General features: G+C 37.6%; 1 protein-coding gene across 1 annotated transcript; it reads left to right on the top strand.

Moving 5' to 3' along the window:
• The first annotated feature begins 9,865 nt into the window (after nt 1–9,865).
• On the top strand, nt 9,866–13,811 carry si:ch211-103f14.3 (zona pellucida-like domain-containing protein 1). The gene is made up of 9 exons (XM_062433567.1): nt 9,866–9,917; nt 10,207–10,427; nt 10,543–10,727; nt 11,470–11,542; nt 11,979–12,076; nt 12,217–12,297; nt 12,398–12,566; nt 12,674–12,773; nt 13,720–13,811. Exons 1-9 carry the CDS (start codon nt 9,866–9,868, stop codon nt 13,809–13,811), a joined length of 1,071 nt encoding a protein of 356 aa, XP_062289551.1.
• Nucleotides 13,812–17,683: the final 3,872 nt, after the last annotated feature.

Raw genomic sequence — 17,683 nt, 5'->3', positions numbered from 1 at the left:
AATACGAGCTAAACGTTGATTTAGATAACTGTTATGTACAATGTGCATTAGTGTAGAAGTACAGCATGTTCTCAACTCACTTTTGTGGCAGGTCAGGCTACAACCTGCACGTGATCATCTGTCCCGCAACTTTAACCCACATAGCAGGGACACTCATAACTTAATTCAATACCTCAGCTATACAGCTTTCAATTGCAGGGTATAGGATCATTTACAAGGCTTACAGTACCTTATAATAGTGTATAATCTGCTGGTAAAACTCGCACTGCTTGTTTAGAGAGTGAAATATAACAGTTGTTCATTGAAACTATAACTTGAGTAAATGAGGAAAGCTACTGTAAAAAAAAAAAAAAGAGGAAAAAAAGCAAAACTGAAACCCTTTGATTTGTTGATTAAGTGAGCTAACAGACAGCCTCAGGCTTATAAGCTTAAAGTTTCTTGACGTAAAATCTAACTCTATTGATATCCTAATTGAATAAATCTATAATTTATTAATGTTGCTACATATTAGAGGTCTAGTCATGATTAATCACTTGATAGGCTTGTTTCAGATAAATAGATAGTTTCACTCACTTACTTTAAATATGATATGCAACAGGGTGGCAATACATTTGTTTGTTAAATTTCATTTGTATATGTAACTGTTTATAACTTCCCCAAAATGTATTCCCAAATGCCATTGATGACCTATTTGTAAAATGTACAAATTGTGTACAATTGTGCATATTGCAAATATTGCACTTTGATTAAAACTTGGCCAGTGTCATATTTTGTAAACATACATGAATTTCCTCCAAAAACCTCAACTGGAGATTTTTTGTCAAATGTTCCTCCTTGAAATTTTGTGTTAAAATGGGTTTTTAGTTTTGGATGGCTGAGGGTTAGGGTGGAATGGGACGATCCATTATGGAGACATGCTATTTTATGATAGAGAAATGTTGGGTACAGTAGGTCCAAACAGCATTACCTTCAACATTCTGTCTTTGATTATTCTCCAGTCTTTTTCAGGAGAAGATAACTGTGAATAAGAACAGATTATTTTATCTCTAAGCACAGGAGGTGCTGGTGCTTTTCTCAGCTCAGAGTACTTCTGCCTGTCAGGTTGCATACATTCTGCAACAGGGAAACTGTCACAGTCACAGGTTGTCATTTGGATTATTTTTACGTATGTAGGCCTGGCTCTATCAGCCTGTTAGCTGGAAGCTGCCACAAAGAGAGGAGAAAGAGGAGGAGGCGGGACTCTGAAACACAAGAAAGTTGCTGCAGATAATGGTGTGACTTTTTCTTCAGAACACTCATGGATGACTGATAACCTTCATCCCTATTAGTTTCTGTCTATGTCTGTTAAACTAAAATCTCTTGTACGATGTAAAAGTAAAGTTTGGAACTACTTCTGGTAAAGCATCTATCTCACCTGTGTGTCACTCTGACCTCTGAGCTCGTTCTTCTTTGGCTCTCTGACAGCTGTGGTTCGGGCTCCCTCCAGTGAGCTTATTCTCTGCTTCACTGCTGTGTGCACCCCTCTCAGCATCTGGCTCAGTGTTAACATTTGCATCTGCAACATCACACTTTCACTTGTCTAGGTGGCTGGTTTGTTGTTGTCAGGAGGCTGAGGGGGTTCAGGAGGTGTATGCCGTCTCTCTCTGGAGGGTCATCTAAGGGAATAGTCTCAGTTCCCCATCTGGCAGTGTGTTCCGGACAGCTTTCCACCTCTCTTAACTTGGTTCAGAGCCATTGCTTCAAACTGCTGTGTAGATAGTAGACTCCCATCTTTCAGCTAGTTTTCCTGCTACCATCCTTATTTATCAAAATAACCTGATCTCCCTCCTAAATGTCTGTGCCTTGTCCTCCTGTTATACTAGGTCTTCCTCCATTCTCCTGCCATAGCTGTCATGTTATAGTTTATGCCTGCATTATCATGTGTCCTACAACATTGTAAAACATAACATCCACTGGCAGCCATACATTAGATAATGTAAAGTAAGGTAAGGTAGACTTTATTGATCTGCCTAGGGGAAAATTCAAAATTGACAATTAACAGTAGCCTTGTAATGGTGAAGTGATACAAAATAAAGTAAAACATAAATAAACAATCTCTAAAATAAATGTAAATGAAATTATATAAATCTACAATATACATACATTCCATATACTATATACAAGTGTGCAATGTTCCTGCGATTAAACAGTAAGGACAGCTTCAGTCTTATTAGTGGGAGGTACTGGCAGCTGTGGTGTTGTACAGTCAATTGGCTGATGAGCTGTACAGTTGTGGGCAGAGGCCAATGTCTGCAGCATCTGCAGTCATTTGTACATATCTCTGGGTTTGTATGAAGGTTCTGTTGATAAGGTATTTTTTGATTGTTTTCATAGAAACACTCTGCAACAGCTGTTCAACTGAGTGGCTCTCAAACTTTGCAGTCTAGTCTGAATGGACCCTTTGTGTGAATCTATAGATGCAACTATTCATAGCTTGGCTCCCCAATACACAGGAGGACATATTTATCCCAAACTATAATTGGAAATATGAACACCTGCAAACTTTAGAAACTGGGAACTGGGACATCTTTCAGCTGTTTTTTGTCACCAGTTTAAAATGTATGAATAGATTGTCATAAAATGTAGTGTTGACAAGTGTTGGGAGATGTAAGACAGAATCAGTTTTAGTTATTAATCATATGTCTAATGATGGGGAAAAATAGGGGGAATAACAAAAGGGAAATGAATGTCTCTGTTACTGAGTGTCACTGTAAGATATTGAGCGTTGATGGAGGTTTACACCCCAGAAGCGCCTTCTAGTTTACTCTCATAATTTGAAAGTTCTGAAAATAACTTCCTGCTTCAGAACATTGTCTAAGTCACCTGGAAAAGGAACAGTTCAAAGCAGAGAGCCATGTCTGATGTTTAATTCAAACTGTCTTTTAACTCTGAACCACAGGAAAATGTCTGGGAAAGTAATCTGCAAAATTAGAGGCTTTCTTAGGTAGTGGGGAGAGCAGCTCATGTAGTGAGCCTCAGAAGCACACTGTTGGATATGAGTGTTGTCAAAACCAGATGATGATGCAGCGTCTGATTGCTCTCTCAGTGACACCTGGAATCAGATGGCCTTCAAAGAAATAGTTTGATCTTTAATTGAAATATGCTTCTGTGCTTTCCTGCCAAAAGTGAGATGAAAACATATTTACCACTCTCATGTCTGTGTGTTAACTATTGAACTATGGAGTCTGCAGGTGATTAGCCTAGCTTAGCGTAAAGCATGGCTGCACTGGGAAATGGACTGGCATTGGGAATTGATTCCTCACACCTAACTAAGCCACCTCATAGTCAATAGGCAGACTACAGTCCAGATCCAAACACAAATGAATCTGCACCTAGACTTAAACCTGCATGATTATTACTTATCTTCCACATATGTAAGGTAATTCTTTTTTTTTTTTTAACGCACACAGTTTGGTTTCCACTCAGACAAAGCACATCACAAAGCTGCTCTCATTTTACCAATCACAGCAGCGTAACACCATAACTACAAAAATAAACTGAGTGAAATCATCATATTAGTTACACACAGCAAGAGCAGTGGAGCCCTGAGTGGCAACACAAGAAGCTCTTTTATGATTCTGAGAGGACTACACAGGACAGCAACTGTAGGAAACATGAATGGCTACGTTAGTGTCTGACGTGTGAAGTCAGGGGCCACAGTGAAAATACCCACAGTGTGACAGAGGCTGACCACTCAGTGTAGCGTGAACAGCGATGTAGAGCTGGTAGTCAGAGCTAACCAGCCATGAGCAGCTGCAGTCAGCTGGAAACACAGCTACAGCACACTGATGGCACTTTGTAAATGTTTCTGTGTTGTACCTTTGCTGTAGCTGAGCGAGAGGCTCAACTATAAGAGGCTCAACAGTGTGTATTTGTGGGGGAGTACCTGTGGCCCTGCTGTTCACACTATATATAAATGTTGGGAGCTTCTTTATATTCCCTGAGCACTATGTTCCCTCACTTTTCAGTAACACCTTGACATAATTGTTTCAAATATGGGGTGGGGGGACCATTCCCTAATGCACATAATGTGTATAAGGGAATGGCCATACCTGTGATGTGGGAATGTAGGCCTGAGGGAACATAGGAGCTAATTTTGATGGGAGGAAAATATCTTAGAAATGAGGGAACATAGAGCTGTGGGAACATAAGGATGACCACTAAATGGGGAACGTTTGTCCTCAGGTATAATATGTAAAAGATGGCGGATGATGTAAATAATTATCCAACTGTCAAAATCATTTGTAGGTCTTTAAAGTTCAAAAAGTGGTTGTAATAAAGAAAATATACAGTCATCTGACATAACTGCTTTAATAAATAAAATACATAATAATATTACGCAACATTTTACAGTGGCAGCAGTCGTTGGGCCACAGTAGAGGAGGACACTGAATATTGTTGCCTAATCTGCTGGAAAGGTCACTAACATAAGATTATCAGTCACAGAGCTACACCCAGCCATTATCTTCAGCAAGAGAAATTGAGGGTAAAACCACTCAGTGTGTCTTCTCACGCTTTCCTTTATGTAAACAGAAGCACTCACGTGTCTGACATTTATTGAGATTAAGAAGGTGACACTTCAGTAAACCCTGAGCAAATGACAGCCAAACATTTCAAATACACATTTTTTAAAATGGACTATTCTAAGTAATTTTTTTTGCAATATATTAAGCAATGCAGCAAAAAGAAGCTCTGTTCATTTAACTTTTGATGGAAATAAAACAAAAAAACATTACAAATTATTGTTTTATTAGATTTTTGTTCTATCTGTTATCATCAAGCATATATGAAATGTGTATGTAGATTCACTGTTACACTGTCCTGTGTCCTCCTGAATACCTTGATCAATGTTTTACATTACCGACACTTTATGGTGAATTCTGTGGATAAAATATATTATATGTGTTTAATATCAGGGCACAATGTATGCTGGAAAATTGGATGTCATGAATGCAGCTGGAGTGTTTACTTGAAGTAGCACAGTCATGGATTTGCCTCTAGAAACACTCCTTAGTTTTGCTGTTGATAGTATTTAGCCTGTTATCCCATGTAAAACCTAAAAGGCTTTTCTCAAGTAAGGTTTAGACAGCTTCTGGAGCTGCACACACTGAACTGAAAAGCTAAAGGGAAAGAATATCTGCATAGCAATAGAAGGAGCTTATACAATGGGAAAAAGCTCCTCACGTGTTATGACATCATCAGCTTGGTCACCAGAATCACCTGGAATGAGAATTCTCTCCCAGGTTGGGTGATGGTGATTTCTCTGAAACTCAAAGTATCTCTGACAAGGAGAACCTCTCATTATTATTATTTTGTCCTCTTCCTATCAGTTAAATCCTTAATCCATAAATGCTACAACACTTAACTTAACAGTGTCCACTCATTATGTGCAAGTTTTCACTCCTCAATGTATTTAAAATACCACTGACAAAGGCTTATTGTGCAGTTAGTTAGTAAAATCATAATCAAGTAACATTCAATTTAGTGAAATATTGCAACAACAGTCCAGCTCAGTGTGAGTCCCAGAGCTGGGGAGAGCAGCAGATGAGCCATCTGTCAATCACAGCTGTCAGTCAACACCCACAGAGCAGACTTCAAAGCTACTATAAGTCTTCAGATCTTATTAATGGAGCAATCATTTCCAAAATGACCACCAGCACACTTATTAGAGGGCATGAATGTAGTGATTGAGACCACAATGACTCATAGAAAGAAGTTATCTTTGTATTTCTAGAAAGCAGGTGATGCTCTTTGAATGGGAGTCAGTTGGAGCATTTATTAACATTTGGATTTAGTTTCGATTTTCTCTATTTTGACACAATTAGCCATGTAATCTCACAAATGTACAACTTTATGTAATTTGAAGATTTTTTTAAATCACAAATGTGTTTATCATGAATGCAATGAATTAACAGAAATATCTAGACATTTTATTTGCTCCTGCTGTGGTGACAGGAACAATTACCATCAACAGTCACAAGATCATGAGAAGATTGACATTGTGTGATATTTGTGGTTGACATGCAACAAAGGTTCCATGCCAAAATCAGACCTGTGTAGCAGTGAGTATTTTATGTGTCTCAAACCTAATAACTGCTAGTATTCCCTGGGCTGGACCACCATTTCTTAATGTAACTCAAAACAAACAGTAAATTGTTTTCCAGCCCCTGCTCTCTTTCCCTCCATTACCACTAAGATGTCCTGACGGTGACCACAGTTCTGGGGAAATTTTTTACATCCTCTCATAATTCCCATTTTTAAAGGTGTTGCCAGGCTGCAGTGAAATTATGTGGTTGTAAAAACACATTTGATTATGGAAATATGCTCTAACAAGATTCTTAATGCTCTGGCTACAGATTATGCAGATCCGAATACATCAGCAAGTTCCAAAAATACAGCATGATTGTCTCCCTTCTCTGGTTTAGCTGACAGAATCTGGTGCCAAATGTATGTGCTTTGTAAGCAGCCAGGCAACCCTGGTATTCCAGCTTTTTCCAGCCTTGTGTCTAAGAGCCTATTTGTTAAGTAAGGTAACAGCCGAAGCACCGCCACACTAAAGAATGAAGTATTTAATTTTCTATGTTAAGAAGGCAAAACTGGAGGGTGAAATTGATTGATTCCGCAAGTGTGGAATTTTCCATGTTTGAGATTTGGGATGTAGGAATACATTTATTTGTGAAAGACCCTGCTTACCTCTGTGTGTGACTGGTTGGAAAAGGAAACAATGGAGGAAATCATCCACCCTGATAACACAATTGAAATCCAGGCTTCACATATACTACGACTCTCGGGTGTGCTGGTGTCACTGACAGAAAAAAAAAGAATCTATGAGTCCATACAGGATAGTCATACAGTTCTTTTGAGTGTTCACAGTCTCACAATGCATTTGTTAAAGTATTTTTTAGCTCTTGACTTAATGTATTTTTCTCTGATTTGTATGATGTATTTTCTGAAATGATATGACAAAAACAATCAAAATGAAACAGGCTAATACTAATGTTAATTACTTCAGGGTTATAGTTAAAAGCACTGATGCTTCAATCACTTTAAATAGAGAAGTTCTTAAGCTCTAAATAATTTACAAATTCAGTGATGTCATACAGTTAAATATGAATAAAAACATACAGAAAAACGACTTTTTTATTAAGGCTAAAACAGTTATTGTGAAAATAGAATTTAACAGTCTCACATGCTTTCATTTCAATAAATGTTCAAATGATCCAATATTTCAGCAAAAATCAAAGATTAGAGAAAAAGTCCAAAAACTGAAAACACATTTGTGTATCAGAAACTTAGTTTTTTCTTCTTTCCTCTCCCATTAATCATCTCACCACCCCTCACATTTATCTGCTGACCCTTTGGAGGGGCCCCACCCCTAGGTTGGGAACCACTGGACTAAACTAGCTAACTGTATATAAAGTAGTGTAAACTAGCTCCACCTCCAGCAGCTACAACAGTAACATGCTGCTCTAACACTGATGCTTCACTATTAATAATCTAATGATGTCATAATAATAATATATCAGTCAGAGGACCAAACCACTACTTTTACTGTAATACTGCATACTACATCACTCATAATACTGCAGTACTTTTACTGTAATACTGCATACTACATCACTATAATACTGCAGTACTTTTACTGTAATACTGCATACTACATCACTCATAATACTGCAGTACTTTTACTGTAATACTGTATACTACATCACTCATAATACTGCAGTACTTTTACTGTAATACTGCATACTACATCGCTCATAATACTGCAGTACTTTTACTGTAATACTGCATACTACATCACTCATAATACTGCAGTACTTTTACTGTAATACTGCATACTACATCACTCATAATACTACAGTACTTTTACTGTAATACTGCATACTACATCGCTCATAATACTGTAGTACTTTTACTGTAATACTGCATACTACATCACTCATAATACTGCAGTACTTTTACTGTAATACTGCATACTACATCACTATAATACTGCAGTACTTTTACTGTAATACTGCATACTACATCACTCATAATACTGCAGTACTTTTACTGTAATACTGCATACTACATCACTCATAATACTGCAGTACTTTTACTGTAATACTGCATACTACATCACTATAATACTGCAGTACTTTTACTGTAATACTGCATACTACATCACTCATAATACTGCAGTACTTTTACTGTAGTACTGCATACTACATCGCTCATAATACTGCAGTACTTTTACTGTAATACTGCATACTACATCACTCATAATACTGCAGTACTTTTACTGTAATACTGCATACTACATCACTCATAATACTGCAGTACTTGTACTGTAATACTGCATACTACATCACTATAATACTGCAGTACTTTTACTGTAATACTGCATACTACATCACTCATAATACTGCAGTACTTTACTGTAATACTGCATACTACATCACTATAATACTGCAGTACTTTTACTGTAATACTGCATACTACATCACTCATAATACTGCAGTACTTTTACTGTAATACTGCATACTACATCGCTCATAATACTGCAGTACTTTTACTGTAATACTGCATACTACATCACTCATAATACTGCAGTACTTTTACTGTAATACTGCATACTACATCACTCACAATACTGCAGTACTTTTACTGTAATACTGCATACTACATCACTCATAATACTGCAGTACTTTTACTGTAATACTGCATACTACATCACTATAATACTGCAGTACTTTTACTGTAATACTGCATACTACATCACTCATAATACTGCAGTACTTTTACTGTAATACTGCATACTACATCACTATAATACTGTAGTACTTTTACTGTAATACTACATACTACATCACTCATAATACTGTAGTACTTTTACTGTAATACTGCATACTACATCACTCATAATACTGCAGTACTTTTACTGTAATACTGCATACTACATCACTCATAATACTGCAGTACTTTTACTGTAATACTGCATACTACATCACTCATAATACTGCAGTACTTTTACTGTAATACTGCATACTACATCACTCATAATACTTAAGTACTTTTATTGTAATACTTTAACTACATCATTCATAATACTTAAGTACTTTTAATGTAATACTTGAATTACATCAAGCTCATAATACTTATGTACTTTTACTACATCAAAATAATCCATTACAAGATAAGTATTATGAGCCCATAATACTTATCTTGTAATGGATTATGTACCAGCAGCCTCCTGTGGGATGGTTTCATCTCCCACAGGAGGCTGCTGGTACATAAATCCTCATCTTTGGGTCATGATAATGGATATTGCTCTTATTGTCAATACATAGACTCTCACATAAAAAGGGCATCAAAATGTTTAGTATGATCCCCAGGGATTTAACACCTACTTCATTCTAAAGGCATCTGTATTTTAAAGAAAAGGAATCAGGACATTGTACTGGTCCATCATAAAGACTCTGGCTGTGCTGGGTTGGGTTTCACTAATAACCCTTAAGGTATGGTTCACGGAACAAAAGAATTGTTCCCATACAGTGAAGTTAAGGTAGACACACCAAACTGCATTGACCTTGTTTCTGTCCAATCCTAAGAAAGAGTCATGGCTATAAAAGCATCTCCCACAACTCTATACATTGTTCAAAGCGGAGAAAAGGAAGACAGGAGTGGGACAGTTAAGGTGGGTGCCATGTAAGGTAACAACGATCTTCAATCAAAACATCTACAGGCTATTCGTGTGCATACTTACCTATTTCTTACTGTTACAGATATGTTGACTTCAAGGAAAGCAAAAATGAACCTTCTTAGCTTTCTCTTTTTGGCATCCATGGTGGCCAAAAGCAGTCAGTTAACGTGCCAAAGTGACCTTCGACGTCCAGGTACAGTATGCCTGCTGCTGTGTTCTGATTTGTTTGTCATCTATACTGTATGCAGGTTCTGATAAGACGTTTAAGCTCACTTCCAGCTTATATGTAACTAATAACTTCATTTTAACCTCTGACCTCTGCACAGGTGTAAACACTAAATTATTAACAAAGAAAAAGCACATTTAAAATTGGAATTTGGCTTCCAGGATTTGGTGTTTTTAGCCTCCAGACATAAAAATGTTTTGAATTCAAGTCATAATTGCAGGAAAAGCTTATTAATGGACCTTCCCCTCTCTTATAGAGTACACTGACATCTCAGTTGAATGTGGCACATCCTCGATCAGCCTTGCTATTCTCATCTGCCCGGTAATCTACACTGGCTACAACGAGTCTCTGCTCATAATCAACCAAATGTCTAACAAACCGGAGTGTAAAGGAACCTTGGACGAATCTGTCACCCCACCAGTTGTCCGGTTCACTTTCCCCCTCAACATGACCAACGCTTGTGGCAGCACCTTCGTGGTTAGTACAGTTTTGAGGAGGAGGAGTAAAAATGGGGGAGAATCCATATATTTTCTCAAAGCATCCTCTTTTTTTTGTTCTCTGTGCTTGAACTTACTGTAAATGTTGCCTCCAGACCACCAGTTCACCTGGCACAGGGATCTTTGGTGACTTCTCCAACATCCAGACGGTTAATGTCAGTGGTGTGGTGCGCTCCAATGATCTGACCACGGGGGTAGTCACCTATAATGCTGAGCTGAGCTATTATTACTCCTGTGCTTACCCTCTGGAGTACCTCATCAACAACACCCGGGTGGATGTGTAAGATCTCTTTTTCCCTCCAATTATTTTTTTGACATGGACATGTTGTTACATGGGGACATTTACAGTTTCTTTGACTATTCTCAGGGTAAATATTATGAGGGTAAGTATTCTGTGCTCTTTAAGGTTTTTCCTTCTGAAACAGAGTCAGACAAAGGCATTGTTGCCTTTCAGTGCAGTTCAAAAGCATGTTTAATTGAGATATTAACCTTTTGGCTTATTTCGTCGTGTACAGTCTAGTCATTTATATTAGTAAAGAAATTGGATTGTAACAACATTCTGATACTCGTTTAATTTACATGCAAACACCACAACACACAAAGTTATTAACCTTATTTTAAAACATGCAAAGAATGAAAATTTCACCATTGAAGAAAGTGCATTATTTCTCTGCTTTTGAGACGTGTGACTAAAATAACAATTCCACAAAAAAGATTAACTAGCCATGAACTACATGGGTGTGTTTGGCTGGTATTTGGCATAGTAAATAGAAAAAAAACAACCTCTTTGTGCTCTATGTGTAGCTGTTGTGGTCACCAAAATATAGGAAACTTGCCTTTGGTGATACACATCTGTCCTGATCACAGTCTTTGGGAAAATGAAACTGGTCTCTCAGGCTGTAAATGTATATAGCTTATTCTGTTGTATTGGTGGGGATAATCTCCTGGTGTACAATAACAGGTAACATGCAGTCAGACGTGTTTCATCAGGCAACTCCTCCCTGTTTGCTCTGTTTCTTTAGGTCAGCATCCTCCATTGCAGTGGAGGACAAAAATGGAAGCTTCGTCAGTACGTTGAGCATGGACCTCTTCAGTGTAAGTTAAGACAGGTGTTCTATGGTGAGGTACTGGCTGTCAGGTCAGTATGTCTAACACTGATTTGATTCATTAAAGCTGTTGTATTACAGTTATTCCTTGTAATTGGTTATGTTGATATTTAAGATATATTTCTTCTCCACATGACCCAGTCTGTTGTGTTGCAGGCATTACATAAAGTAGCATACATGCCATTATTTATTGTGAAATCTAAAGCTAAAAGTGCAAAAATGAGACACGTATGTGACCATTTAAACTACTCAATTCAACCTACTTCTACTTTAGTTCAAATCGAATCAGTTCAGTGCAATTCTGGATTAAAACACACTATCACACACTATACAAACCACAATCAGCCAAGAAGGACACACCAGCTTCTCAAATGAACTGTTTAAAACGTGAGTAATAACCAGCAGCTGTAATGTTCTGTTGACAGGATGCCAATTACACCACTCCCCTGGTCATACCACGGCTGGGCTTAGAGCTGAGGACCAAGATATATGTCCAGGTCCAAGCAGTCAACCTGACTGATCAGTAAGAGCACCCACCTTCTGACTCTGGTCTTGATTAGATTATAGAAGCTCTGCTATTCCAGACGGGCTGGTATTATGTTTATCAGGAGAAAAGGGGTATTTCAGCACCACCTCTGATGCCTATTGTTCTTACCCCACTAGGTATCATGTCCTCATGGACCGATGCTATGCTTCTGTATCTCCTTATCCCACAAGCTCCACTTTCTTCAACCTGTTTGTCTCGTAAGTCTTCAAATATAATTCTGAAGACACAGTCAAAGTCAATGATAGGTCAACACTGTTTTAAAAAAAAAAAATATATATATATATATATGTCCAACAGCTGCTCTCAGGACCAGCTGACCACCATGCATGAGAACGGGGACAGTCACCATGCCCGCTTCTCCTTCCCGGCCTTCAGGTTTGTTGAACAGCAGAACCAGACGTTGTCCACCTACTACCTGCACTGTATCACCAGACTCTGTGAGATCAGCACCTGCAGCGAATTTAAGGTCAGTGAAGGAAGTGAGATAGTGACAGAAGATATTGAGCCCTTTTCTCCCCTTCAATGCTGAGAATATTCTTCAGTCAGTTACACTCCTTCTTCCTTTATCTGTAGCAATGTAACAACAGGAGAAGAAGAGATGTTGACTCCACTGGTGTTTCAGAGGCCACCACTCTATCCTTAGCAGTTCCCATTGTCACCAAGAATAAAAACTGTAAGTATTGCAACATTGATCACAAGGCATTACAGAGCTGTTGATATGGTACAGATGGAAAACAGTTAGCAGGTTTTTATGACCCCATCACAATAATCTATTATCATAACATCACATTATAACACCAGAGATGAACAATGCAACCAAATGCACGAGTGTGATTTTACATAATGAAAAAAAATGGGAATATATAACTAAATATATGTTTTGGGTAAAAGTATAACACTTAACAAACTATAAGGTTTCATAGTGTTCATAATGTTTTCACTGAATGTTATCATGGGGTTATAATGAGAACGGCTTACAAAAACCATAAAAATGTTTGGTGGGAAATGACATCATCTCAACTGCTGTATATAAATATAATTTAAAGATACAGCATTTTCAAACTGGGGTATACTGTCATCTTTATTCAATCATTCCATAGGACCCTGCTTGTAGCTTGTGTCATTGAGTGAATAATTAACAGTATAACTGACAAGTTCTCAACAAATGCCTCAGAATCTTTAACTATGTCCAGTTTGAATGCATGGAGGCCCAGAAGGTAACTTTGTGGCATAGTCATACTCATCATTCCAAATACTAATTGTTATTCATTTCTTCCTTTTATCCCTGTCTATCAGCTGTGACAACTGAGGAAGACGGTATAAGTTTAATTCCCTGTAATGCACTTCTTATCAGTTCATCCATCCATCCATCCATCCGCTTAGTTTACCATATGATTAAACATTTAAATTCCTCTTGGAATCTAAATGTTTCATTTATTCCATCTAACTAGTATATCTATGACAGGGGAATGTATTAATAATTAATGTTACCATCAGTTGTCCAGTGGTTGCCTCAAGGCTTTATCTGCCTCAATATGTGAAGATGATGATTTGTGCATGATGATGCAATGATGCCTTCACTGAACATTTGTTTATTTGTATTCTGGTTGTCTTGACAGCGGCTGTATTAAGCAATGGTGTGGACTCGGACTCTGGGATGGGTCTTGGGATAGCTGTGGTCATTGTCACTCTGGCCGCCATTGTGTTCTAACTGTGGCAGCTGTCTTCTACAGGAGGCTCAGACGCTTATAAAGAAGAGACACCTCTTACACGCCACTCAACACTAACTAAAGTGTGGACTGAATTGGTGTAATGGCAACCTTACCCACAAGACCTGTGGTGTAGTAGAATAAAGCTCAGCATAATGTTGCTTTCATGATGTTTATTCTCAGGTAGCATGTATGATTTTGTGGTCTTTTCTTGTGCTTCTAGTTGTGCAATAAATGTTCTAGACTCAGGGAGGAGAAAAACAAAGATGTTTTGCTTGTTTTAGTAGAAATGCTGCATTATATGATGGAAAGCTTAAGTGTTATGCACTTGTGCGCTTTGGCTTTGAAAAGCATAAAAAGGGAACTACTAGTTTGTAGTGAGGGTAGCAGAATAATACTGAAGATATTTTATCAGCAGACACTAATGTACTAGTAGAAATCTATGAAAAACAAAGTGTAATTCATATAGTATTCTACCAAGTTTTACCAAACTAAGCCAAACTAAATGAGTGGTTCTGTTTCATGTGTAATTCAAAGTTTGACATGAGAGAATGTGTTTCAAATGTGAAGCCACTGTTCAATATATTGTTTTCATTATTTAAATGAATACCAATGAGGTAATCTACATGGACAATTCTCATTCACCTACACATATCTGGACTTCCACATTTGAAATCAACCATCACATTCAGTCTCACAACTTGCCATCTTCATCATGTTTGATAGTTTAGGGAGGGGTGTTGTTTTGTTTGTTCTTTGTATTTGTAATAATTATTAACGGTTCAATAAGACATAATATGTGGATGTACACAAGATAATGAATAAAAAAACAATCATAATATCTTCTGCTCCGTCAGACTCTTAGTAAGTGTATTTTGGATGTTTGTCACACTGTGTTTGTGTTATTTGATCTAACAGTGGATTTGTATGTATGCAAGTCCTGAGTTATTAAAAAAACCTTAAATGACATTATAAAGTCAATTTATTTTACCCCACACACCATCCAGTGATCTTCATATGAACTGAGCTCTTGTTAAACTGTTTCAATGTATCTCTATGTATCTCATCCCGTGTTGATAATCCATGTTCACAGTGATCTACAAAGAAAGAGATACACAGAGCTGCTGGATATTGTTCAAATTGTAATTGTCCATGACCTCATTACATTTAAGGCATACTTGTATAGAAAATATAGAAATGTATCTAGTTTTACAACAGATATAAGATCACAATGGAGGTTCACATATCACTGAAACCAGACTCTGTTACTTTCTATAAAACCTGTTCTTTAACCTTTGTGAGGACGCATTAATAACAAAACATCACATACAATGAATCCACACCAACACCAGCTTCTTTTTTGGGTGGGTGGGGTGACTCGAAATTGAATACCACTCTGTCAGAAGTTGGAGTCACAAACAGCTGGTCAAACAAAGACCTTTGTAAATGTCCTAATGAACAGACATCACCACACCTCTCCTTCATTGAACCAGGATACTCAGCAGTACTGTGTGTGGAGAGGAGTGTGTTTTAATGACTCAATTTGTTGCCCATAATGTTTATATCACAGTTTGGTTACCATGATCATGGTCGGGCTAACCTCCTATAGTGCCGCATAGCAAAAGTTTGTTGTTGGGCCACTGATGACCCCAAATATACAAATAGTGGTCTAGAAGCCGCACAGTAATGCTATGATGGAATAGTACCACCAAGCCAAAAATGTAAAACTATATGTAAAGAAAAATGATTAATGCCTTAAAACCTGTTATAGTTGATATTGTACCTCAGTGATGCAAAGTTCCAACTCATTTTTAATGATTTGCAAACCTGGACTTTTAGGGTCCCTGAGCAATGTGGCCTCTGAGCAGTTGCCCTGGTCATGATACATGTGTGCATACAAAGGGCTGTAATGTATGCAGTACATGGTAGCAGTAATGTGCTGTTGGGGAAATCACAGGTCAATGCAAATATATTCTACTCCTCACTTACAAGATCCTTCACAACCTGCCACCATCATATCTCTCTGAACTGATTCACATCTACACACCTTCCTGTACTCTCCGATCCTCCCCCGCCAACCAGCTCTTTGCCCCATCTGCCAACTTAACTACCATGGGGTCAAGAGCTTTCAGCTGATCTGCCCCCCGCCTTTGGAACTCTCCCACCAGACATTCACACTTCTGACTCTGTCTCCACCTTTAAATCCCGACTGAAAACGCACCTATTCAGAGTGGCATACTCTGTCTCACACTAACTATGCATCACATTCTTGTTTATTTGTTGTACTGATGCACTTTATAGTCACATTCATATTGATTTCTTTATCTTTGCACTAAATGTTACCTGATTTATATTGTTTGATGTACTGTTGTTGTGTTTTATGTGCCTTGTAAGGTATCCTTAAGTGCTTTGAAAGATGCCTTTAAATAAAATGCATTATCATTATTATTATTATTATTAAATAATGCAGGTGTTTTCTTTCTTTTTTTAAAGTTCAGCAAATGTTCTATAAGGTAAAAAACAAAAAACAAAGCATCCAGCATGTTTATAAAGCCTTACAGATAAACAGAGTGTTTTAATTAATAATGTTGAATGTTTAAAAAAAAAAAGGGGAGTTTATAATGAAAACTTGGCATGTTAACTTTATCTCCATCTCTATCTAACTGTGTTGAAGACATAATTGCAGGTGATTTGCAAAACGTGTTTGGGTCATTCAGGTTGGGCGGTCATGAGAAGAGAGAAGATCAGGTAAGCTGGCCATGCAGGGAGGACACACATCTGCACCCACTACTGCACTCTGATGTACCAGACAGTGGGAGGCAATGTGATCACTGTGCCTTTTAATATTTCACTTACCTCCCATTTTAAAAATCATGAAATTCTAACTTTGAGGGATGACTGGAGATTTTATATTACTTGTATGCTAGAAATGAATCGATGTAGGTCACCAAACTATCAGCCTAGATGGAAGACTAATCCCAGGTGATACAGTCCAAATGTCCTCTAAATTGATGTTTGGCAATTTGTGCCAGATTTGCTCTGCATTGCAAATATAAAACTGATAGATCATATATAGATCGCGTCCATGGACTCATACATTCATCTTATCACAGACTGAATCACAGAGTGAGGCTGCAGAATATCCCATCACCCTTCACTAACAAAACTGCACCACACATGCTAATGAAATTCAAATGTCACTAGTGTCAAATCTTCTGGGCACAAAAATACCGTTAAGAACGAAATACAAAATGGTCAAAGATAGAACTGAGTCTGCTGAACAGAAGTTACTGAGCTCTTTAGTGAAAACTGTCTTTAAACAAAAGTTACCTGGTGTAGCTTCAAAGCTGGTGCCTGCAATGTTATTTAGTGTGTGGGTGAAGTTATCATTTACAACACTTTCGATACACGTTCACTCTGAGAAATGAGAAATGTCGATTGACAATTTCCAATTAAGTCTGTTTGAAACAGTCCGTGACTAAGAATCCCATCAGTATCAAATGTTACCACAGGTTATATTTCTCCATTAGTACAACGGCCTTTTCAATTAACAGCTTCCGAACGTCTTCGCAAACAATTCATCTTTGCTGCAGAGTGAATGCATCACATTAAACATCTCTCATCACTGCAGAGGTCAACAACAAGCAGAACATTTCTCATTTTAACTTATAGGAGAAAGAAATAGAATCTAAACATCCCAATGTTAAACACACACTGAATTAGCAGCAAGTTAGCACTGTGTCATGATCTCAAGAAGAATTAAAGTTAACCCCTTATTTCATTTACAGTCTTTATTATCATTACAGTCTTCATCACAGACAATTGTTTGACAGCAGAGTTGAAATCAAATTGTCACTGTCCAATAACCGTGAAC

This window comes from Scomber scombrus, chromosome 14, assembly GCF_963691925.1.
Source record: "Scomber scombrus chromosome 14, fScoSco1.1, whole genome shotgun sequence".
In the NCBI taxonomy this organism is placed as follows: Eukaryota; Metazoa; Chordata; class Actinopteri; order Scombriformes; family Scombridae; genus Scomber; species Scomber scombrus.
Note: the sequence above shows the minus strand (reverse complement) of the source record. Positions and strands in the feature narration are given on the sequence as shown.

What these genes read in the sequence shown, in the direction of transcription:
- si:ch211-103f14.3 (XM_062433567.1), top strand. Translation starts at nt 9,866, where the DNA reads ATGGTGGCCAAAAGCAGTCAGTTAACGTGCCAAAGTGACCTTCGACGT. An exon ending in AAGTGACCTTCGACGTCCAG is followed by an intron (nt 9,918 to 10,206) that starts GTACAGTATGCC and finishes CCTCTCTTATAG; the next exon opens with AGTACACTGACATCTCAGTT. An exon ending in TGAGCATGGACCTCTTCAGT is followed by an intron (nt 11,543 to 11,978) that starts GTAAGTTAAGAC and finishes TTCTGTTGACAG; the next exon opens with GATGCCAATTACACCACTCC.